We start from the raw sequence: 23,918 nt of genomic DNA, 5'->3' as shown, positions 1-23,918 counted from the left end.
TTTGTACTTATGGCATGGAGAAGACTCCTACACCTGGAATGACTTAACGGCCTAACAACCAAGGCCGGGACCGACATTTTACTAACTCATCCGATGGAAGATAAAGCGTTTAAATCAAATAAAAAAGTGTTTCTTTCAAGCTATACATGGAAATTCCAAAAATCAATTTAATATCTTTTATTAGCGCATTCAACTTTTAATCACTGTCCGAACCGTTTTCCTCATTGATCTCTCTTGTCTTCAACCGAGCGATAAGTTCCTTCGCTGGGTTGAACATTCCGTTTGTCTGAACTCCACAAATCGCACAACGCGTCGACTTTTTGTAATTTGCCAGTGCACATTTTTCGCAAAAGTAGTGCTTGCATCTGTAAAACAAAATTGTTTGAGTTAGAATTTGAACCAATTTCTAAAACACTTAAACCAACTCACTTGGTCACAATCGGATCCACGAAGCTCTCCCGGCAGATGTAACACTTGAACGGCAGCTCCTCGTCATCCGAGTGAATCTCGTACTTGGTGTCGTCCCCGTCCGAATCGTCCCCGGCGTAGGTTCCACCCGTCCCTGACGTTTCCTGCTCCATCTGCCAGCCGTGCTTGTAGTCGCTGCGGTCGTGCAAAAACTTACAGCTGTCGCCGAACCCGCAGTATCCCGTCTCTTTGTAATCCTTGCAAATGTCCGGCTGGTAGTCCCACCGAACGGTCGAGCGGATGTTGGCCGGCGCCCGGATCGGTCCCTTCCGCACCATACCGGACGCGGCATTACCCTGCGCGGTGTCCTTCTTCTTGTAGAACTGCGTGTAATTGTTCAACCCCCGGTACAGCTTGTCGTCCTCCTTTCCCTCCAGCTCGCGGTTCACTTCCAAACTTTTCTCGTAAATCGCTTGCGCATCGTGAGCTTTGTCGGTTTCAATCTCCAGCTCGGCGGTGGCACCCTGATCTTGCGGCCCGGCCCGGCCAGCACAGCGATTCGATTTATAGCTCACGCCGATTGACGAACTTCCGGCACCCTCTTCGTCGGAGTCACTTCCGGAGGAGTTGTTCTCCTTCTTCGATTTGAGATTGGCCTTCAGCGAGGAGGTGCTCTGGACGTTTGGGTTGGACTTTTTCTTGCGCTCGTGGTTGACCACAACCGAAGACGATTCCGCTTCGGCTTCATCTGAGAAGTGGTCCAAAAGTTCAACGTAAATATTTTGTTCAATAACTTATTGGACAATGTTGACTTACCCGAGTCGGAAGATTGCTTGCGTTTCCGGGCAAACTTATTTTTAACGTTGCGTTTGATGAATGTGGACATCTTGAAATTAAGTAGTTTATTGTTACAAAAACTTTAGTTTAGATTTTAAATCGCATGAGTTGCCTCTATTTTGGTAGAATTTGCTTTCAAACGTAAACAAACGTCAAACTTTTAATAATGGTAAACAAACGATGACGGTACGATGACGATGATATCAATGACAGTTGTACCCACTACTGATTGTCTCATGTTTGAGCAGAGGTTCCCAAACAAAAGATATTTTTTTAACAGCAAATTAATTCCTATTCAAATCTAGAGTTTTTTGATTAGGTCCTATAAACATTTGAAAGACAATGGTTTATAAGTCGTTTTGAGAAAAAACTCTAGAAATCATCCTTTATGTAAAGGAGCTATTAAACTATGGCAATCAAAATCGCCCTTTTTTTCGTTCGACAGTTTGCCAAACTCGCACATTAGTTTGCAGCAAACTTGCAAACAAAGCCTAATATATGCAGGCTGACGTTTCTACAAACAAATGCAGGCAAACTGCATGTTTGTTTGTTTGTCGTACACACAAAAAAATATTACGATCATGACAAAAGTAACTTAGTTTTGAATTAAAAAGTTATTAAAATTTGCTACATTAAAAGTTTTTTTCTTGTCATTGCTCTCTGATTTAAAAGTTTTCACTTTTAATTCGACTGTAAATTTCTTCATTTCTCTAGTTTTTTTTTTGAAAAGGTCCTATAAACAAAATTGGGTACTAAAGCCCAATGTAAATTTTTATGTACAACGGTAAAAAACACGATTAAAAACCATTTCTGATCACTTTTTTTCATTTTAACGCAAAAAAAATATTTTCAAGACAACATTTTTTCGATGGATCAACTATGGTCCCCTTGGAAAGAGCTGTCAAGTAGGACATTTTCTGTCAAGAAGGACCGCGAGGTTAATTTTTCAAAATTGATTTAAAAATCCATTTTGAACTCTTTGTGGTCGTACAAAGGGTCATTTCACACAAAGAAAAAATACTCTAAATTTAAAAAGATCGTTCGTTGGATTAAAAGTTCGCGTTGGTGAATATTCGTAGAAAGTTCAAACTTTTTAATTTAAAAGTTGGAAAGTTTTTGATACTACCATGCATTTATGGAACAAAATCGTTGTATCGGTAAAAGTGTTTTACTTTTAATTGGAAAAGAAACCTTTTATGGCAAGAATAACCTACATTTAATACTACAGTGATAATTTCAGAAAAATGAGCTTGATTTTTAAATTATTTTTTTTAAACTTTAAAACAGCATGCTTAAAAAAACATTTTTTATTGTATTTAACGCTTCTGCTCAAGATTGGTCAACATCAGAGTCCAAGCTGTACCGATTCTTACGGTACGCCACCGGTCTCTTCCGAAGCAAGGCTGTATATCATATAAAGGGGCCATCCATAAACCACGAAGACACTTTAGAGGGGGAGAAGTAAGATACTCAACAGATATCTCAAGCTAACTTGTATATTATTTTTTTAATTAAATATTTAACGATTGAGTGCATCACCCGGGAACTTTTTACTAAAATTCAAATTTCTCGAAAAGGGTTAAAGTTTTCGCAAAACTAATCCCGACCGGGCCTAGAGGACATTTCAGAGTATGTCTTGTGCAAATATGAGCTTTGTTGGTAATCTCTAGCTCATAGAAATATGTAATTTGTAAACAACTTTTGATGAACGTAACATTTTCGCTAAGTTCCCCTTCGTGTAGCAGAAAACAAAACCATTTTTTGGGAAAACTGGTCCCGACAGGTACAATTTTTTTTCAAACTTCATCATCCCGGTACGAGAATTGAACTCACGACCGCTTACAAGGCGAAACCCGTAACCTCACGGCCACGGAAGCTTGGCAGCTTAACAATTGAAAATGTCAAAAATAAATGATTTTGTTCGTTCATTAAATTCATCTTGATTTAAAGAATCCCGAATTTATTTTTATAAAAAGAAAATTTCACTTATGATCTAGTCAAAAAAGAAAAATGTTGGAAATTTTCTCAGCTCTTCGATTTTTTTGCAGGTGTGCTTTTCCTTCATAAAGTATTTTCAAGGTGCAAAAACTGATGATTTTTTTGAAAAAATCAAAAAATCAAATTCAAATAAATTCCGCTATATATTTTTAATATCTTGACAGATACGTATTTCGTCTACTACTTGCAGACTTCATCAGTGATTCGTCCTCGGTCGACGACTCATCTCTTTGTATTCATAATAATGCATTCTGCTAAAACGCTCCACAAAACCACAATAAAAAAATATGTCTAACTTAGAAGGACAAAAATAGTACTTTTTTTGCTCACCAAAATTAAGATTACGACAGCGAGTATCATTTTCAAATAACAGATTCCCCCCAGATTTTTTTGCAAAAAAAAAATGCCTGACTAAGAAAGTCTCTACATGGGTCTAAAAAGCTCATCTCATCAAAGAATAAAAACTTAGCCTTTCACCCAACTCATGCTGAAATTTTTTTTTCGCAAAAATGATCAATAAGCTTAATATTTTTTTCTTCTCAAAAACCTTTTTAAGGGCTAGTATACAATTTATTTTAAATTTAAAGCGTTTATATAATAGTTCGGTACACCTGGTTTCAGCCCTCAGCCCTGCAATGGGTGCCAAAAATCTGAACCAATCTTGTGTGGATACATTTTGAAAGTATTGTTTACTTTCTGTTTAGATTTTTGTTGTTAATGTATGATCCAGATTCACCCGTTTAACAAGTTTTTTTTTTGCCCAGAAAACTCATAGAAAAATCTGTGACCTGCGTGACTATGATGGAGTACCTCCACAACATCACCAATACATCATTCAACCGAAACCGCCCTAGCTTCAGGGGGTGTATTTCAACTCAGTCAGCCCTTTCGGTGTCAGTACCAGCGCCACAACAATGGTGTTCGCCAACAAATCTATTTGCTGATCTGTGAAAAGTGCAGATAGAACACGACTTAAACGCTATGAAGATGCACAACAGTACACCCAACTATAGTAAATATCGAAACCACAGAAGAATGTCGATCCTGTGGCCCGAATTGGAACGCTGCGGAAGGCTTGCCTAAACGGGGGGAGGGTTGGCGAAAAACCCGAATCCTGCGGCAAAGAGTGCAACGGCCTGCAGGTCTTGCTGGAGGATCCTGATGCCTGGTGTGTTCCGGAATGATCTAGCTCTCGGGTTGTTTCGCCGGCAGAGATGGTATAGAATGTAAACACTATGATTTTGTAGACACCATCAATAGTGGAACGGGGAGTCACGGTGGTCCTTTTTCATCAATACATAATATTGAAATAAAAATAAACATTAAAATTGTAGAAGCGGGTTATCGATTAAGGTATTGCATTTTTTAAATAACAATCTCGTTTTGGACATACCGTGGAAATTGTCACACTCTGCACTGTAAGCATTTGCATAAATGATATCGGGCTTGCTGCAGTCGGCAACAGAAGAAGAAGGGGGGATATTGTTGTTGTGCGGGTGGTCAAATTGAGTGGGCTTGTTCTACGGGTCAGTCAGTCGTCGGTGTCGTTTGCATTTTGCCGTTGGAAGTGGCACCACTAGCTTGAAGGGTGGCACTGCACACTACAAATTCGATGCCAAGATTAGGGTCATGCCAGTGCCTGCTGCAGTAATGGAGCAGAATGAGGGGGCGGCTTTTGTTGATGGTACAAAGTGTGGCTGGTGCTGGAAAATCATGATGTAACTATCGGAAAATTGAGTGGTGAGAATGTCACGTGTACGCAGGCGATAAGGAGTGCCTTTGAGGGATAATAATTTATACTGTGAATTATCCTGGTTATATTGGATGTTACATAAACCCGTTGTGCAGTGATTCATCATTCCATAGACTTAAATATCCAAGAGTTGCCCTTATGTTTTATTTCACTCATATGAAGCGCACTCCCACATCACCTGAAGTGTATTTAAAGAAACCTTTCCTTTTTTCCCAAAGCTCACAAGCAGTTAAAAATAAATCCACTGTTGACACTCTGTGTCGTCGTCGTCGTCCTTGATGAAGGTACACAAAGTACAAACACACATACAAGCCTTAAGCTCGGTGCCGGAAGTTCTATTCTGTTCATAAACACAGAGCGAGCTGGACGCAAACACCTTGAAGCAAACTTCTCTCAATGGTTTCACCAAGGACCACCACAACGTATCTGCGCCCTGTTCCGTTTCTTTTCCCCTACAAGCACACACATTTATGAAAGGGAACACCCTTCAGGACAGTGTTTTGACTAGGATGGCATTGCTCTTGAATCCGTACCTCATACACACAGCTGTGTTTACGTGTGTGTGTTTGCTGTCATCACACAGCTATTTAATGAATCCGGCCAAACAAATAAACAACATTCCCTATCGGAGGATTCGCCTGAGGGTAGATCAAGCGGGGAGGGGGAAAGAGTGTCCTCATAAGGACTCACAATCCCGACATCACCAGGAGAAAATCCCTTCTTTTTCAGCAAAATCACTTCCAGGTACGAAAACGAAATCGTGCTGGGACGTCGGAGTGCTCCAATTCATCCCGATACATAGAGATGCGGAGACAAGTGACCTTTTTCATCTGCTCAAGTGATGTAAACCGTATAGCACATAGCACCTATTTATCTGCAACTAAGTCAAACTCCATTTCTGGGGTATGTTTTTTGTATGCCGTCTGGTGACAAGAACTGCGGTGCACGGAGAAATATTTTTTGCTGTAACTTTTTTTGCATGCAAAACTGTGTTTTTCTGTAAATAACCCGAGCTGACGGAAACAGCTTGGGAATAATGTTTTTTGATGTTTCAAAATACTAGGCCAATATCATTTTATGTTATTGTTATTGGATTGTTATTGTAATAACAGACTAAACACATTTTTAGTAATTCTTCGAACAAATCTTAGTTATTATTTTTTGTTATTTTAACAATTAATCTGATCATCCCAATAACAGTTGGAGGTATTCTTCCATAACAAAAATGTGTATTCCGAAGTTGTTCTGGCTTTCAATCAATATCAGACCAATTACAAATTTTGTTATGATAACTTAAACTATTATTAAAACACTTAAACTCCCATGCTCGCGAAAAAGTCGGAAGTCCAACTTTGACAAGCTGTATCTCAGCTCCCCCTGGACGGATTTTCTAAATTCAAAATGCAAAAGATGCGGACAAATGTCTAGATAATTTTCCTTTTTTGAAAAGTCAAAAAAAGATGCATTTACCCTAAGTTATGTAAGAATCAATGAAACAACTTTTTTTCAAAAAAGTCGGAAGTCGATTTTGATTAGCTATATCTTCGCTCCTTGAGGGCGGATTTTCAAAATTCAGAAAGCCAAAGATAGGGACAGATGTCCAAATGATGTTCCTTGTATGAAAAGTCAAAAATAGAGCCATTTACTCTAAGTTATGGGCGAACCAATAAAGAAACTTTTTTTCAACTCGTTTCATACGATTTGTCTTGACAGAAGATTGAAATATTATGTGATAATATTTATTAGATTCATATCACAGTGAAAGTGTAAACTTATTCATGATGCTGAAGACCATTCTTGGAACGATCTGGCCACTTTGGAACCGGTTCCAGGTTCCCTGGTATAATCCGTAGTTCGGGAAGATAAGAGATTATTCGTGGAATATTTTTTTTCCTGCCAGTATGACTATCCTAGTACATAATTTTCGAAATCAAACTCATTCATGATACTGAAGACCAATTCTGGACCGATGTGGCCACTTTGGAACCGGTTCCAGGGTTCCCGGAGAAATCCGGAGTACGGGAAGAATTGGTGTTGTTCGGGGAATATATTTTCCCTGCCAGTATGAGTATCTTAGTACAGAACTTTCGAAATCAAACTTATTCATGATGCTGAAGACCATTCTTGGAACGATCTGGCCACTTTGGAACCGGTTCCAGGTTCCCTGGTATAATCCGTAGTTCGGGAAGATAAGAGATTCGTGGAATATTTTTTTTTCCTACCAGTATGACTATCCTAGTACATAATTTTCGAAATCAAACTCATTCATGATACTGAAGACCAATTCTGGACCGATGTGGCCACTTTGGAACCGGTTCCAGGGTCCCCGGAGAAATCCGGAGTACGGGAAGAATTGGTGTTGTTCGGGGAATATATTTTCCCTGCCAGTATGAGTATCTAAGTACATAATTTTCGAAATCAAACTCATTCATGATACTGAAGACCAATTCTGGACCGATGTGGCCACTTTGGAACCGGTTCCAGGGTTCCCGGAGAAATCCGGAGTACGGGAAGAATTGGTGTTGTTCGGGGAATATATTTTCCCTGCCAGTATGAGTATCTAAGTACATAATTTTCGAAATCAAACTCATTCATGATACTGAAGACCAATTCTGGACCAATGTGGCAACTTTGGAACCGGTTCCAGGGTCCCTGGAGAAATCTGGAGTACGGGAAGAATTGGTGTTGTTCGGGGAATATATTTTCCCTGCCAGTATGAGTATCTTAGTACAGAATTTTCGAAATCAAATTTATTCATGATACTCAAGAACAATTCTGGAACGATCCGGCCACTTTGGAACCGGTTCCAGGTTCCCCGGAGAAATCCGGAGTACGGGAACATATGGTGTTGTTCGAGGAATATTTTTTTCCTGCCAGTATGAGTATCCTAGAACAGAATTTTCGAAATCAAACTTATGTATGATGCTCAAGACCACTCTTGGAACGATCTGGCCACTTTGGAACCGGTTCCAGGTTCCTTGGTATAACCCGGAGTACGGGAAGATAAGAGATTATTCGTGGAATATTTTTTTTCCTGCCAGTATGAGTATCCTAGTACGTAACATTTTCGCTAAGTTCCCCTTCGTGTAGCAGAAAACAAAACCATTTTTTGGGAAAACTGGTCCCGACAGGTTTTAGTTTAGACAATTCCCTTCAATTTAATGTATAGAAAGTATAGCATTGTATATCATAGGTACTCGCGATCATAATTTGCATTAGTGTGAGTGCATGACTCCGTGCCACTAAAACCAAAACAATAACAAACGAACAATGGACCGTGCCAGGAAAACCAAAACATAAACAATGTCAGTGTAAGTGGAGTGAGAGAGTCAGAGATAACGATTTTGACAACCGCACTACTACACACTCAATCGCGAGTACCTTAGGTAGAAAGCCATGCTTCCGAAGACCCCAGTCTGGACGGTTCCGGATGAACGTTTCGACAAGCGACAGCAGTGTAGAGAACAGGAAGGGTGGTCGACGTTTCCCGACTGGGAAGTGAAGTGCCTGAACGGGGAGTTCCCGATCCTGGAAGCGCATCCGGAACGTGGGGTTGATGAGGCCTTCATCCTCCTTCGAGAATGACAGATTTTTCGGCTCGCTGTCCAGGTGCATTCGGCTGGAGCTGCGCCGTCGCGAGGTGAGCGTTTGTGGGCGGAAAGTTGCTAAAAGAGATGGGAGTAAGTGAAGTTGGCTAATCACTGCACACATTCTCAATACTTACCGGTGTTGTAAAACGCCGGCACCGAGTGCAACATCTGCGCTGACCACCTCCGATTATGCCGCATCTCATAGTCCTCTTCTTCGTCGGATCCTTCTCCTCACCGTGAAAATTAACTTTCTCGTACTTGTCCAAAAACCAGACGTTAATCTACTTCAACGCAAACTCGTTGTTCATGCAACGCTTCGGCAGCGCCATCTCCTCGATAATCTCGCCCCAGTCCTCGCGGGAATTGACCTTCAACCACCAATCCCGGGCCACCACCACCGAATACAACCGGTGCGAATCCACATTCCTACCTCCCATCCTACAAAAACAAACAAAATCAATCACAAACCCCACAAAACACCCAAGCTACCTTCTTAGACTGATTGCAACGCGGCTCTACTTTGTTCTAGCTGTTTCATTTTTCAAATAGAACTGAATCAGACCACCCGCAACGCGGGTTGCAGTTTTATTTTTCGAGCAGAATTTTGAAACCGAAATAAAACTGCTCGACGAGTTGGTTTCAAACGTGAGACGATTTGGAACTGGAATAGAACTCAGTTTCAAAAAAAAATCAGATAGAGATATCCACGTTTTCTTACACACACACTATGATGCTGTGTTGAAAATCATACGCACACAATTAAAAGCATTTTTTGAAACAACATTTAGATCAGCGCGTTGCGAGCATCGTGTTCTAGTTTCATTTCCGCCAGTTCTAAAAATTTAAAACTGCTCGCAATTTGAAACAATTATAAAACTTCGCGCTGCAGACAGTCTTACCCATTCCGGTCCTGGAACAGCTGCAGTTCCTGCAGGAAGCTGGCCTTGTCCTTTTCGAGCACTCGACCTCACCCCGCACCCGCACCACCCTCCTTCGAAGGCGTTCCGCTGCTGCTGTTTGGCTCACAAAGTTTTCCGCGTCGGCTTTGCTTTGCGTCCTAGACTCACCAGCACCACCGCGGTGCACCGGACCCACCAAAGTGTTTGTTTACATTTGGGACTTAGGCGTTATCGGTTACACGAGAACGTCAAAATGAAAGAAATTATATAGTCGTATTAAAAGTTAAGACTTTTAAATCAGTTAGTAAGGAGATTTCAAAAAACTTTACCAGTAAAAGTTTTCATTTTTAACACAAGAAAAAAACTTTCCCTCGAGCAAATTTTATCAACTTTTTGAATCAAAAATAAGTTACTTTTGTCATTACAGTAATATTTTTTTGTGTGTGTACTCAGAAAAATAAGCTATATCGCTGTAAACAATAATATCAGCAATCTAAGCTTCATTTTAGGACCCAATTTCCAATGGAGTACCCGACGCGATTGGTAGTGAGCAATGTATTTCTTATGGAGCGAACTGTCAAACTACCACTCGAATCGGGTATTCCATTTTTACATTTTTTTGATAATCATCACTGTTATATTAAATGTTATTTATTCTTGCCATAAAAAGTCTCTTCTTATATTAAAAGTAACAAACTATTACCGATACAACGATTTTGTTTCATAAATGCATGGTAGTATCAAAAACATTCCAACCTTTAAATTGGGTCCTAAAATGAAGCTTAGATTGCTGATATTATTGTTTACAGCGATAAAGCTTATTTTTCTGAGTACAATGACCCTTTGTACGACCACAAAGAGTTTAAAATTGATTTTTAAATCAATTTGGAAAAATTAACCTCGCGGTCCTTATTGACAGAAAAGCTCCTACTTGACAGCTCGTTCCAAGGGAACCATAGTTAATCCATCGAAAAAATGTTGTCTTGTCAAAAAAAAATTTTGCATTAAAATGAAAAAAAGTGATCAGAAATGGTTTTTAATCGTGTTTTTTACCGTTGTACATAAAAAATTACATAGGGCTTTAGTACCCATTCTACATACCAACGCAAACTTTCAATCAAACGAACGATCTTTTAAATTTACAGTATTTTTTCTTTGTGTGTTTCCATGGGAGGGGGAGGGAGTGGTCTGGGGTTTGTGACAGGCCATGTTGAAGTTATAGGAAAGTGCGTGACAGGAGGGAGAGGGGGGATCTGAAGTCCCGAAAATCTCTTGATCTCACATCTCGATAAAACTAGTTTTTTTTTGTGAACCAGTGCAACTTTATGAAATCAAATATTTGAAGCGCCCCTCGTCTGTCAACCCGGACATCGATGACGGGAAACCGACCCTGACAGACGGACCGGGCCGACAACGGCCCGAAAACCGCCGGACGGCTCGACAAAACGGCCCGAATTCCGTCGGTTTGTCCGACGGAATTCGGGCCCTTTTCGTGCGTATATGCAACACTTTGTCCGACGATCGTCGAAATCGACGTTTGAGAAAATCGACGTTGACGGGCCGTCGTCGGGCCGTTTTCGGGCGCCTTTGTTATTTAGAATGTCCTGCCATTATCTGACGTACATATTTCGGCTTTTTTGATTTTGTAATGGAAAAAGGTTTTTTTTATTTATTTAAAAGCGTTTTATTTTTATTGAACTCTCTCTGATTATTTATAATAACAAGACACTTGAATCGACACTGGTTTCTTGGTGGAAAACGTGAAATAGAAATCAAAGCCTGAAAAATGAAATTGACAGAAAATTAGACACAAATAGATGGTTGATTTGAAAAATTCTTACCCAGTGTACCGGCTGATGGTTCTTTGTTTCTCGTTGATGGCCACTTGGGTTGTGCGGTTCTGCGTCAAATCACAAATCTTGACCATATTTTCCAAGCACCGTGAATTCCTTCTGCTGGCAAAACTTCATTACCCTTTAAAAAATGTTTAATCACACTGTAGCCACCCACTAATCAGCAGAAATTTCACTAATTTTACTAAAAAAATATGAATTTTCACAAGTGAAAAAATGGGCTTGAACAAATTGAACTGTCATCAAATTACGACGCCTACTATTATAAACAAGAACTGCAAATGTCGCCTTTGACATTCGATCAAAACGCTCGACAAACGCTCGAAAATGGCAGGACTCAATCGATTTTGAGTAGATAACGCTTCGAATCGCACGACCGCGGGACTTCAGTCTAACAGGGGATGAACGCATGACAGATAAATCGGCGAATAAAAAACTCGCCCTCGGCTGAGATGCCAGATACACCAATTTGTCTCTATTTGACAGATATTTCAACTTGTGGCAGACAAATCATCTGACCCTTGGAGATTTTAAAATTTTGCGAGAAACTAAAACTATGCAAATATATCTAACAATATTTATTTTTCAACAAGTTTAGGTACTTTTGTCAGGTTTATTCTGTTCAAACTTTTTTTTTCCTTTACCAACTGACATAAAAATTAATATTGTGACAGATGCACTGACATGCACAGACTTTTCAACCACCCTTGCTCAGACTTTTCAAAAAAGCCTCTGGCAGCCCTGCTCGGGTTCGGCGTGGACGGGCGAATTTTTCGTCCGCTGCTTTCTTTTCACGTTTACCGTCAGGCTAGTGATATCCTGTTTGTGCAAATCGCTGGTGAAAACCAAGCTTTTCTAGCAGGTACGGTCGTGTTTTGGGCCGGAAAATGTCCACCGGGGACCGGGGGATGGGCGGCCGATGGATTGCCGGTGGAGAACTTGTTATTAATCGGTGATTTTTGTCTATTTTTAGGATTTCAACACACACATCATGGTTGAGAAGAAGGTCGCCGCTGTCAAAGTAAAGCCCACCCCAGCTAATGGCGGAAAGGGCCAGAAGAAGCAGCTGCTCCGGGGCAAGAATGTCCAGAAGAAAAAGAAGGAGCACCTGCGGTTCGGAGTCGACTGCACCAACATCGCCGAGGACAACATTATGGATGTTGCCGACTTCGAGAAGTACCTGAAGGAGCGCTTCAAGGTTAACGGCAAGATCGGAAACCTCGGCAACTCGGTCTCTTTCGAGCGCCAGAAGATGAAGGTGTACGTCAACTCCGACGTCCACTACTCGAAGCGTTACCTCAAGTACTTGACCAAGAAGTATCTGAAGAAGAACAGCCTGCGCGACTGGATCCGTGTTGTGTCCAACGACAAAGATCTGTACGAGCTGCGCTACTTCCGAATCAGCTCCAACGATGATGAGGAAGACGATGCCGAGTAAACTCTGTTGTTTTATGATTCCCGGGAATGTGTACACGTCTGTGACGGTCGGAAGTGGTGAATAAATGTCCAAGGTGGCCACATAGCCAAGAGGTCGCTTTGGAAAAACGGAAAACAATCATTGTTGTGCTTCATTGTTGCGCCGAAAGAGCAGTGTTTACGTTTCCACGTGTTTCCGGAAAGTGAGGTTATGCTATCTGTGTACTGACTGGGTGTGAGTGTGTGTGCGTCTGTGTGTTTTGAGAGTAAACACTGGGATAGAAGATCACATAATTTTATTGCTAGAACATTTTTTTTTAATGTTTGAGTATTTAAAAAGCATTATTATTAATCGTAGAACTGCACCTGATGTAGTTCTTTTTATTGACCATCAAAAAAGTTTATCACTTTGAACTAAATTTCAAGTGCACTGCTTAAACATTCAACAATATAGTTACCCGCTACTGCTCAAAACAGCATTGGGTTTTTTCCGTGTTAGTTCACTTTACTTCAAATTAATAAAATAAGTGTTTTAGAATTTCATAATTTTTGCTTACTTTTGCAAAAGGTCCTATGTACATAGGAAAACCATGGCGCATTGGTTGTTTTCAAAAAGTAATCTAGAATTTTACTACTAATGTTTTCAACACATTTACATTGTTTTTCTACAACTCACAACCCTGCGTTTAGAATAATTTTTAGCATGTTTGTGTTAATTAAAAAATCTTATGATTTTAAAATAATTTTCGGTGTTTAGTATTGCAAAATGTTATTTTTTGCAATTCCGTCGTGAAACTACTTACTTTTCCTGTCATTCTTGAACGACGAAATAGCCTACTTTTCTGTACCAAAAATAACAGAATCGAATAGCAACACTTTTCAAAATAAATGCTGAAAAGTTCTACTTTTCAGCACTGAAATGGGTGCTGAAAAGTTGAACTTTTCAGCACTTGTTTCGAAAAGTAACACTTTTCAAAAAAAAATTTATTTAAACGATTTATTGACAAAATACATGAAAATTCGACTTAAAATATCACTCAATGGGTGTTTTTCGAAATTGCAAAAAATGTTGTATGGAACTCGTTGTAAAACTTGATTTTTTCAGCACTCGTCGTATTTATCCAACTCGGTGAACCTCGTTGGATAAATGTACGACTCGTGCTGAAAAAATCCTCTTTTTGCAACTTGTTGCATAAACTACTATTTTCGCTTTTTTTTTGTTTTAGTCACATCTTACATTTTTTGAAACCTACCCCGTAAAAAAAATGACAGTTCTCGACCTAACGACCTTCGAAATCGGGTAATCAAAAACAACCAACCAGTTAGCCGATTTAGTCGGGATTCGTCAGGAGTAAGATTTTTAATCGGCCTACGAATAGACCGAATAAATTGGGTTGAGTCAGATTTTATTTTATTCACAGACTTAATCGGTAAAAAATCGATTGTTTTTGTAACCGATTTCGTCGGCCGATTTCGACAACCAATTTACCACCAGACGCTTATGTAAAGATTACACAGAAGTCTGTTGCCCGGTCGGCCGATTCGTTGGCCAACGAATCGGCCGAAACCACCCGACTAGACCCGACTTAGTTATGCGAAAAGTCGGATTTTTTTTACGGGGTAACGATTGCAGGGTGGCCACTCAAGTCGGGAATTAGCCAAAATCGGGAAAAAGTCGGGAATTTATGATTTTTTGTCAAAAAGTCGGGAATTCTAGGCATACTTGTTTGAAAATATTTTTTCAACTTTTGAATAATTTTAAATTTAAGGTTCTTTTCACTATTTCAATATATTTGAGTATGGAAAAGCTTTAAACAGCTTTCACAGACATTCAAAATCTTAATGAATATTGGATGCCTATTATTTGAGCATTCTGGAAAAGTCGGGAAAAAGTCGGGAATTTGAAAATGGGCTTTGAGTGGTCACCCAGTGATTGCAAAACAACTGAACTAGTGTAAAATGCATTTTAATGCACTTCTTTCATTCAAATGTTAAGACTATGGCTTGTTATTTAATTTTTTATATTTTTAATTGTTTTTTGCACTATGTACATCTATTTAATTTTCTTACAATTTATTCATTGCTAAATTTTAAATTTAAACTAGTGCAACATCTTACAATAACTTTCTTATATTCCCAAACAAGTCTACGAATAACTAAAATATGGAAAACGTAACGTAATGCGTTAATTACAACCATTACAACCAATCAACTCGCTTTCCACTAGTTCTGACTAATTTTAACTTATTTTTTCAAAACTTTTATTTTAACGCACTTTGCAACTTTTAAAACTTTTAAATTCTTGAATTTTGAACTCTTAAATTTTTAAGTTTTTAATTGCAGTTTTTCCTTTAATTTAGCAATTTTGGAACCTGAACAAAAAAATATTCGATTCGAATGTTTTATTTTTGAAACTTCAAATTTCGAATGATGAAGTTTTCTATTTTGAATGTTTTTATCTTTTTATTTTTAAATTTCTTTCTACGGGTAAAATCCCATCTCAAATTTAAAAGTGGAAATCCAGCTTTTGTTACGTCCATTTAGGCTCTTGGGTTATCTGAGATTTTCTGAAGTACCGTAAACCGGGGTGACTTTGATAGGATTTCAATTTGTTTTTGGAATATTTTCTTACAAGTAAGGTTTTTCTCAAGATTATTATTTTTAAAACATGTACTGGGGTAGGTTACGCAAAGTCCATGCATAATTTCGGAAAAAAAGTTTTTTCAATATTGTTTAGAAAAATAAATACGTTAAAAATTCTTAGTTTAAATTCCGGGGTGACTTTGATAGTCATAGTTTTTCTTGTTAAAATCATATTTAAGATGTTCAAACTTTATTTGTAAGTTAAATGTACCATCACTAAAGTAGCTGATATAGTTTTAAAGAAAAAAAATCAATGTTTATATTTAGTTAACTAAGTTTATAAGCTTTTTTAGCAAAATACATATAAATTTTAAGGTAAAATTGTTAAAAAGTCGGAATTTTGCCTGAAATTCGTGAAAAATAAGTTTTGTTTATAAAATTATCGATTTATATTCCATTTTATAATGAATTCAAAGCACGAATCACAAGTTTTCACATTTTACATGAAATGTATTCAACTGAAGTTGCGTATAAATTTGAAATTTGTTTTTTTTAATTGAATTTCAAAAACACATATTATTTAATATTTATAAAATTAGTTTCCCTTCTCCTAGTGAAAAATTGTCCAAAGAATCCGAAAATGTATTCCATTTTCCGATTCAAAATTATGTTCATTGAGAAAATCATGACACTTTGAGAAGTTTAAAATAATTACTTTCATCAACATTTTCTTAACTATAGTTAACTAACTTTTTAAACTTTTCAAAATTTTATGAAATGTTCTTATTGAGGTACTTTGAACACTTCTCTACCACGCTCAGTATGATTCTAAACCATTCCGTACGTTTTTAAATAATTTAAAAACGTACGGAATGGTTTAGAATCATACTGAGCGTGGTAGAGAAGTGTTCAAAGTACCTCAATAAGAACATTTCTCGATTAAATTTTCAAAAGGTCCTATCCGCATAGGAAACCCATGAGGGATAGGTTGTTTTGAAAATTTAATCTAGATTTCATAAAATAAGAAAATGTTGTTATTGTACTCTTCATTTTGCGGAAAAATCGCAAACCTATCAAAGTCACCCGGCTATCAAAGTCACCCCGTTTTACGGTACGTTTACCGTAACAAGACCCAATAATCATTTTTGGTACATATTAGCGTCTATATCTTTGGGAAACGTGAAATAAATAAGATTATAAAATGAAAGTATCCAGTTTAAAATAAACAACAAATCTGGAGTTTTTTTTTAAAAGGTCAAATAAATCAAATTTTCAATTTTTGGCGGTTTCAAAAACACCCAAAAAGCAAAAACTGGAAATTTGGTTTATTGAACCATATATATAAAAAAAAACTCCAGAAATAATGTTAAACCACATTACTCAAAACACAAAAGAAACTAAATATTCAGTAGATGTTAAAAAAATTAGTTGAGTTAAGAAATAAATTTATTTATGAAATCCTCAACAATAAATTTCCAAATTTTAAAACAAATAATATATTAATTTGTATGTTTTTGAAAAAAAATAGCTTAAAAAAAATGAAAAAAAATAATGTGAACGTAGTGTCAATTAGGAAAGTTCATCTGATTACCTTTCCAAAACTCTTAAAACATTTAAAATTCAAATTAATTAAATACAACTTTTAACCTAAAAATCCTTTGGGTACGTACACGCAATACATGCGCACGTAGATAACTCTCTAGAGGTGGGCAAAACCGCTCTTTTTTAGGAGCAGCTCATTTTCGTTCGCTCACTAAAAAGAGCCGCTCTTTTGAACGGCTCTTTTGTTCTTTTTCAAAATTTTGATAAAAAGGTTATTTTTAAGAATTGATAAATTCTGATTTAATCGATGAAGTCTATAAACACTGAAGGCGAGAGAAATTTTTTTCCGTAATCTCTCAGCTATTTAGTAGATTTTTGGTAATATTTTACAAGCTATGCAATTTTAAATGCTCAAATTTGTATTCGGATGATACTTTAATGTACGCTCAGTTATAAAAAGAAAAGCTTTTTCATTTTGTTTAGAAAATAATTTACTTTTGGAATTTCAAAGAAAAGTAGGAAACTGAAAATAATTTTGAAAACTTTAAAGTGGTGTTTGGCAGCAATGCTATTTTGGGATTAATTTTTATTAGCTTTTTTTCAATTAAGAAATGAATTTTCATTTCTAAAAATAAATTTTGTGATGCAATTTGTTCGAAATTCGATAAATTATGTTTCTAACAAGTTTAAAAATCATTTTATCTTGGAACGGTTCTTTCAATAGACCGGAGTTTCAAAAAGAACCGCGGTGTGTGGCTCGCTCTCTGGGCACCTCTACTTTTCACAATCATTTTTGACCTTGATGTCATGTATCTCGGAAACTATGGCACCTACAGCTTCGAAATTTGGTTTTTTTTCTAAAACTAACATCAATGAAAAAAAAAAAAAATATCCGAGACACGATTGGTTTTGGATTTCAGATCTTCACAATTGAAAATGCACTTCTGCGTATAATAGTCCCACCAAGTACATATTTTCTTTCGCGGAATCATTAGATTTACGAATCATTCATGACTACAAATAAAAGTGATAATCAGCTAACTGAGGCGATTAGGGACATAAAGGGCGAACAAAGGACCCGCGGGACAATTATGAGAAGAAAAAAGCAATCGGTAGAAAAAAAATAAATCGCGTTTTACTCAGTTGTTCTTGTTTGAACAAAGGACAGTTAACTATTTGTAGACAGGCAGAAAAGAAAGGAAAGGTCAAAAGTTACAGCCATATTTTTATGCTCAAACAATATTTAGGGAAACTTTCGAAGACAAAAAGTTGATAACTCACATGTTATTTCAGTTAAATGTATTCTATCTCTAGTATGTTTGTTAGCTTGACAAATGGGTTATTTCGTGTGACACTGAAGCACAGCATAGTGAGAAAAAGGATTATTCTAAGACAATGTACCTTACCTTACCGCCACACCCCTCTCCTACACTCCCTTGCGGTACTTTTCGCCGTGACTAAACTCGGTCATGGGCTTGCCAGACACCCCGCAGGTCCCGATGCCGACCCTTCCGTTAACATTCTCCGGCGAGGCGAATATGCTCTTGCCCTTGACGCCGGACTTTTTCGAATTTTTCGTCGAAAATTGAAGCCATTTGTTCTTCTCCGTTTCCCGCTCCTCCTCGAGCTCCTTGAACCGCTGCTGCTTCTTTTGTTTCTTCTTCTTGAGGTACTCCTTCTGGTTGGGTCGCATGCGTCTGGGGGAGTAAGAAATCATGTTAAATTGATTTATCTAAGGATAAGGATAATCTGCTTCGGCTTACTTATTGCTCGTCGAGGGAAATACTTCGTTCCGCACCTTGCACTCTCGTAATTCGGAAATTGTCGTTGTGCTACGGTTCTGGTACGCATCGAACACCACGCTCACGTCCCCGTTGTCCGTTATTGCTTCGATTGTGGCATCGTAATATCTGAAAAGAAGCAAATTCGTCATTTCTCAATCCTTTTTCAAGAATCGTTACCTCTTCCTCTTGATGGCAATACTCACTGTCCATCCTCGATCCATTTGGCCGAGCACTTGTCGCCGACCTTCCAGATGACGGTGGGTTTGTTTTGCTTTTTCTCGGCCGCCGAAAAGCCCTCAAAGTAGCTGGTGCTGGCCGGTTCGACGTACGCGTTCTTCTTCTGCTCGGCCTCCTGTTGGGCCCGGATGAGGTCCTTCGTGAGATCGATTACCTCTTCCAGGTCCGTTTTCAGCTTCAGCAGCTCGGAATTTTCGGGATCGGTGAGCAGTGCAGCTTCGACCTGGTGCAGCAGGAGGAAGAGGAAAATGTAAACAATCGGAACGTTTGAGCGAAACGGTTAAATTTGGGCGTTTTGCTTACCTGTTGCAGCTGCAGCTTGTAGTTCTGAAGATCGTCCGCCATTCTGAGGTGTTTGCACTTAAATTCGATGAGTTTTATTTTTAAAAAAGGTACTTTTTCTTGTAAACGTTTCTACGCGCTCCAAAAGTTTTGTTTACGAAAAGTTGCAGTTTGACGTTTCCAAGGGAGAAATAAGTTGGTAGCCAAATCACAGGGCAGGGCTGCCAGATTTTTCAATTTGTTGACTTTCTCAGACTGCCCAGTCACGACGTTTTAGCAGGGTTCTAGCATAGTTCTCACAGAGCTGAATATTCTTAAAGCATTCTAGCAGAAATGTTTCACTGTTCTAGCAGGATTCTAGCAGAAGTTGTAAAAAGCTCGAGGCGAGGCTCGAGGTTTCGAACAATGCGGACTTCGAGGTACACCTGCTGGTTATTTCAGGAAATATTTGAAATAAATCGGAAGAGCTGATTAAAGAAGGATGAATCCAAAGTTAAAACTTGGTTAAAACTCAATGAAGTTTATGGTTCACTTAAAAAAAGTTTCTATACATCTGGATTTTTATTTTTAGAGGTCCGATAATAAAAACTTTTTAAAACCATAAAGCAAGAAACACAAACAAATTGATACCCGTCTGAAGGCTAGTATGCAGAACGGAAGGAAAGGGGTCAAGAAACAGCTTTACGAACAGCAGAACAAAGGAGAGGGAGCGATTTCTTGGGGCTTTTCTTCACCCTCTCTGACTTGCTTGCGCTGCCGCTGCTGCCCATTTGATTTTTTTCTTGACCGGTTCCTTCCGAAGTGCGTATACCGCTTGAGGATTAAAAAGCTGCAATCGGGTAGTAAAATGAAGCTTTTAAAATTTGTGGTATTATTGTTCACAACGATAAAGCTTATTTTTCTGAGTGCAATGACCCTTTGTACGACCGCAAAGGATTTAAAATGGATTTTTAAATCAATTTTGAAAAATAAACTTAACAGCTCGTTCCAAGGGGACCACAGTTGATCCATCAAAAAATGTTGTCTCGTCAAAAAAAAAAAAAAAAAAAATCTGAATTGGGTTTTAAACCTGTTTTTTACCGCTGTACATAAAAATTTGCATAGTTTTATTTTTCATCGTTTATTTCTTTTCTAACTATTTTTTAAATTACCTAAAAAATTAACCTCGCGGTCCTTCTTGACAGAAAAGTTCCTACTTGACAGCTCGTTCCAAGGGGACCATAGTTGATCCATCGAAAAAATGTTGTCTTGTACATAAGGCTTTAGTACCCAATTTGTTTCGCTTGCTTCGGATCTAAAGTGATCATCCCAACGTCCTTCCTTAAGTTGATACAAATTTTTGTACTAAAAGATTATTGTTTCCAATAAATTACAAGTTACAAATATAGACATTTTTTAAAAGAAAACAAATCTTTTTTGACTTTAAAAAATGCCATCTCGCCCTTAGTTTGAATTGGTAGCGCTTAATTAGTGATTGGTAGCCAGCTGACGTTTTCGTTTTCGTTTACAATTTTGTTTCATTGAAAAAACAGGCGTACGAGGATTTTCATTCATTATTCAATTGTGAATCATTAATTGGTTTGATTACCTATCTAGACAATGGCTTATCAGGTGAGTGATAAAGCTGCTTTAAATCTTGAAGATTATTTTGATTGGTTGAAATCAATGCATAATGCTTTTTAATTCGCTTCCCTTCGATCTTTATCGCAGGGCGGATATCCCGGCCAGCAGTACGGAGGAGGAGGTTACGGCGGAGGCGGTTACGGAGGTGGCTACGGTGCTCCTCCGCCGCAACAGCCCGGCGTGAGTCCCGAGATCCAGAACATATTCCGCAACGTGGACAAGGACAACTCTGGGAAGATAAACAGCAAGGAGCTACAGGCAGCGCTGATCAATGGCCGCGGGGACCACTTTTCCGACACGGCTTGCAATTTAATGATTGGTGAGTGGACTTTTGGATGATAATGAAATAAGTCAATGTTCTAAATTTTGAATCTATATCCGCAGGAATGTTCGATGGAGACCGCAGTGGAACGATTGATCTTCTTGAGTTTGATAAATTGTACAATTACATTAACCAATGGCTTCAGTTGTTCAAAACTTACGATCGGGACGCATCCGGTCACATCGAAGAAGCTGAACTTTCTCAGGGTAAATATATCAAACATTGCAAATAAAGCAAAATGTGTAAAACCATTCTCTCTAATTCCAGCCCTCACTCAGATGGGATTCCGCTTTTCGCCGCAATTTATCCAGTTTTTGATCGCAAAGAACGATCCCGTCCAGCGGAAGGAGATCTCCGTCGATCAGTTCATCGTGACCTGTGTGCAGATTCAGCGCTTCACGGAGGCGTTCCGGGCGCGGGACACGGAGCAGAAGGGCGTCATTACGATCGGTTTCGAGGATTTCCTCAATCTTTGCTTGACCACGTCGCCGTAAGTCGACGTTTGAAATAAAAAATTCCTTTAGTGTGAGCTGCATCAAAAATTAACAAATCTATCGCGGACCCAGAAATGCTCTCAGGAAGTGAGTCCATACACAGGCAACTGCATTTGAATTTGGAAAATTCACGGTATTATTTTCAAAACTTCTTTCCCGTCTGTTTGTTTTCAAATAGCAACATTTAAAAAAGAAACTGTTAAGAAGAGTGTGCATCATCTACTGCTGAACAAAACTAGCTTATTTAAGTTTGCAGAATGAAGGCTATTTTGGTAATAAATAACACTGGTACCAAGTAAGTTACGCAAATTGGTTTGTGACTGATTGAGAAAGAATCTTGTCCGGTGTTTGTTGGGATTTATTTATAGCTGCTCGCTACTGTAAACATATGCGCAGCACGTGGTCAGCTATGCTAATGGAGAAGGAATGTTCTATCTCTGACGGGGTGGAAATCATTGGAAATAAGTAAACTTGTTCAAATATGTACAAACAACTTGGATCTAATTTTAGACTGTTGTGCATTAAAACACATATTTCACGGTGTTTTCCCGTAAGAATTAAGATTTAAAAAAATGCCAGGTCTGATATTTGGCACCATGAAAGAAGGGCTCTTTCAATATATTTTGTGGGGTACATCGTAACATTTTTCAGGGGGTCTTGAGCTTTTTTTAAAAGTTTTTTTTTCGATTTTATAGGATTGTTTTTTAGAGAAGTCGCTGATCGATGGATTCATGTAGGGGAAAGTGGGGCAAGACGACCATATGGGGCAAATGGAACAATCGCTCGTACAATCTTTATTTTTACAATTTCCAATGTTTCCAATATGAAGTATGTTTACTAACAATACAATTAGTTAATTCTACTACCACATAACCGCCAAAACGACGTAAACGCCACGGGATACAATACTGAATGGTGTTTTTTTCAAATCCTTTGTTTTCTTATAACATTTAGAAAGCCCAAAATAAGACTTAGGGTTAGTTTTTAAGTTAATTTTATCAATATGCAATTTTTCCTAGTAGTGTCCCTACCAATGACTTGCACCTATTATAAAGTATGATTTATCTTTTGGTAATTTTTGTTGAGAGTTTAAAAAAAATCTTGTTCAGGTGGGACAAGTGTACCATATGGATTTTAAGTATGGAAAAAAATACAAATTGCTGCAACAACATATTATATTGGGAAATAAATGCATCAAAGTTCTTAAAAACTGATAAAAAATCGTAAAAAAAAACTGTTGATGCAAAATATAGCGATATTATGAAATTTCACTATTTATCATCTTAGTATATTTATTTTTGTAAAAACGATCAAAATAGTAGTAAAATATTATTATTTTATCCCAAAAAATACATTCTAATCTGATGTGTCTAAGTGATAACAGTGCAATTCTTAGCAAATTAATATGATGTTTGATTTTGTGTTTGATGCATTGTTCGTCTTGCCCCACTAGTTGAGTAGAACGTACGGAAATTCAATATTTGGGTCCTAAAATGAAGCTTAGATTGCTGATGTTATAGAGTAATCTACGTGCGTATGTATTGCGTGTACGTACACGAAAATAAAGTGAGGTTAAATTTTGTCAGCCAGCAAAATCAAATGGTGCGCTAGTGTGCGTACGCGAAACGTCATAAAGCTCTATTGTTTACAGCGATAAAGCTTATTTTTTGAGTACAATGACCCTTTGTACGACCACAAAGAGTTCAGTAACAACATTTCAAAAGGGCGAAACCTACTATCCTGCCGTTTCGGGAAAATCAACATTCAAAATTTTGCAATTCCGATCAATTCCTATTTCCACAAAAAAGCATGAAAACCATCAATTTTGTCAAAACGTAATAGAAAATAGCAATAATTTCATCATAGAGAGCAATTTGAAATTAATTAAAGTGTTTTTGCTATTAAACATTGAGAAAAAGAAATTACGCCTATTTGAAGAACGTGCCTACATTTTCGCCCCACCGTATTCGCCACCCACCCAACCGTATTCGCCACCCACCCAACCAAAACAAAGGAATCGCCCGTCAGGTTACGCCAAAAAGCAGAAGTAAACAACAGATTCGCCCTTTTGTGTGTTTTTTTTTTTAATTTTTCGGGTTTTTAAGGAAAAAAGTGTTTAAACAACTATTTTATCATTGTGAAACGTTACTTTCAGTGATAATACAGTAATATTTGCGACCTCAGTGATAAAAAATGGGTCTACAAAGCCTCCAGAAGGAGTCCGATTCAGGCCAAGTTTGGTTGAGCAAGGATCACGGCAATGATACACAGTAAGAAGCAGGTTGGTTTGAGGATGT

General features: G+C 38.0%; 4 protein-coding genes across 4 annotated transcripts; 2 read left to right on the top strand and 2 right to left on the bottom strand.

Annotated features, from left to right (window-relative positions):
- Positions 1–162: 162 nt before the first annotated feature.
- Positions 163–1,393, bottom strand: LOC120423604 (E3 ubiquitin-protein ligase RNF113A). Its single transcript, XM_039587469.2, has 3 exons — positions 1,225–1,393; positions 430–1,156; positions 163–365 (listed from the first exon to the last, which is right to left on the bottom strand). The coding sequence occupies exons 1-3, from the start codon at positions 1,292–1,294 to the stop codon at positions 197–199; spliced, it is 966 nt and encodes a 321-aa protein (XP_039443403.1). The 5' UTR covers positions 1,295–1,393; the 3' UTR covers positions 163–196.
- Positions 1,394–12,043: 10,650 nt separating this feature from the next.
- LOC120423615 (60S ribosomal protein L22) lies at positions 12,044–12,893 on the top strand. Its single transcript, XM_039587482.2, has 2 exons — positions 12,044–12,200; positions 12,312–12,893. Exon 2 carries the CDS (start codon positions 12,330–12,332, stop codon positions 12,774–12,776), a length of 447 nt encoding a protein of 148 aa, XP_039443416.1. The 5' UTR covers positions 12,044–12,200; positions 12,312–12,329; the 3' UTR covers positions 12,777–12,893.
- Positions 12,894–18,163: 5,270 nt separating this feature from the next.
- On the bottom strand, positions 18,164–19,363 carry LOC120423606 (survival of motor neuron-related-splicing factor 30). Its single transcript, XM_039587471.2, has 4 exons — positions 19,204–19,363; positions 18,867–19,123; positions 18,643–18,789; positions 18,164–18,576 (listed from the first exon to the last, which is right to left on the bottom strand). Exons 1-4 carry the CDS (start codon positions 19,243–19,245, stop codon positions 18,306–18,308), a joined length of 717 nt encoding a protein of 238 aa, XP_039443405.1. The 5' UTR covers positions 19,246–19,363; the 3' UTR covers positions 18,164–18,305.
- A 1,271-nt stretch (positions 19,364–20,634) lies between these two features.
- Positions 20,635–21,924, top strand: LOC120423605 (peflin). Its single transcript, XM_039587470.2, has 4 exons — positions 20,635–20,793; positions 20,893–21,124; positions 21,190–21,333; positions 21,395–21,924. The coding sequence occupies exons 1-4, from the start codon at positions 20,782–20,784 to the stop codon at positions 21,619–21,621; spliced, it is 615 nt and encodes a 204-aa protein (XP_039443404.1). The 5' UTR covers positions 20,635–20,781; the 3' UTR covers positions 21,622–21,924.
- The last annotated feature ends 1,994 nt before the right edge of the window (positions 21,925–23,918 follow it).

Source organism: Culex pipiens, chromosome 3, assembly GCF_016801865.2.
Source record: "Culex pipiens pallens isolate TS chromosome 3, TS_CPP_V2, whole genome shotgun sequence".
Lineage (NCBI taxonomy): Eukaryota > Metazoa > Arthropoda > Insecta > Diptera > Culicidae > Culex > Culex pipiens.
Note: the sequence above shows the minus strand (reverse complement) of the source record. Positions and strands in the feature narration are given on the sequence as shown.

Coding starts and splice junctions, on each gene's coding strand:
- LOC120423604 (XM_039587469.2), bottom strand. CDS start 1,294: ATGTCCACATTCATCAAACGCAACGTTAAAAATAAGTTTGCCCGGAAA. Junction 1,157..1,224: donor CAAGCAATCTTCCGACTCGG/GTAAGTCAACAT, acceptor ACCACTTCTCAG/ATGAAGCCGAAGCGGAATCG. Junction 366..429: donor GTGGATCCGATTGTGACCAA/GTGAGTTGGTTT, acceptor TTTGTTTTACAG/ATGCAAGCACTACTTTTGCG.
- LOC120423615 (XM_039587482.2), top strand. CDS start 12,330: ATGGTTGAGAAGAAGGTCGCCGCTGTCAAAGTAAAGCCCACCCCAGCT.
- LOC120423606 (XM_039587471.2), bottom strand. CDS start 19,245: ATGGCGGACGATCTTCAGAACTACAAGCTGCAGCTGCAACAG. Junction 18,790..18,866: donor AAATGGATCGAGGATGGACA/GTGAGTATTGCC, acceptor GCTTCTTTTCAG/ATATTACGATGCCACAATCG. Junction 18,577..18,642: donor TTTCCCTCGACGAGCAATAA/GTAAGCCGAAGC, acceptor TTACTCCCCCAG/ACGCATGCGACCCAACCAGA.
- LOC120423605 (XM_039587470.2), top strand. Junction 21,125..21,189: donor GGCTTGCAATTTAATGATTG/GTGAGTGGACTT, acceptor CTATATCCGCAG/GAATGTTCGATGGAGACCGC. Junction 21,334..21,394: donor AGAAGCTGAACTTTCTCAGG/GTAAATATATCA, acceptor CTCTAATTCCAG/CCCTCACTCAGATGGGATTC.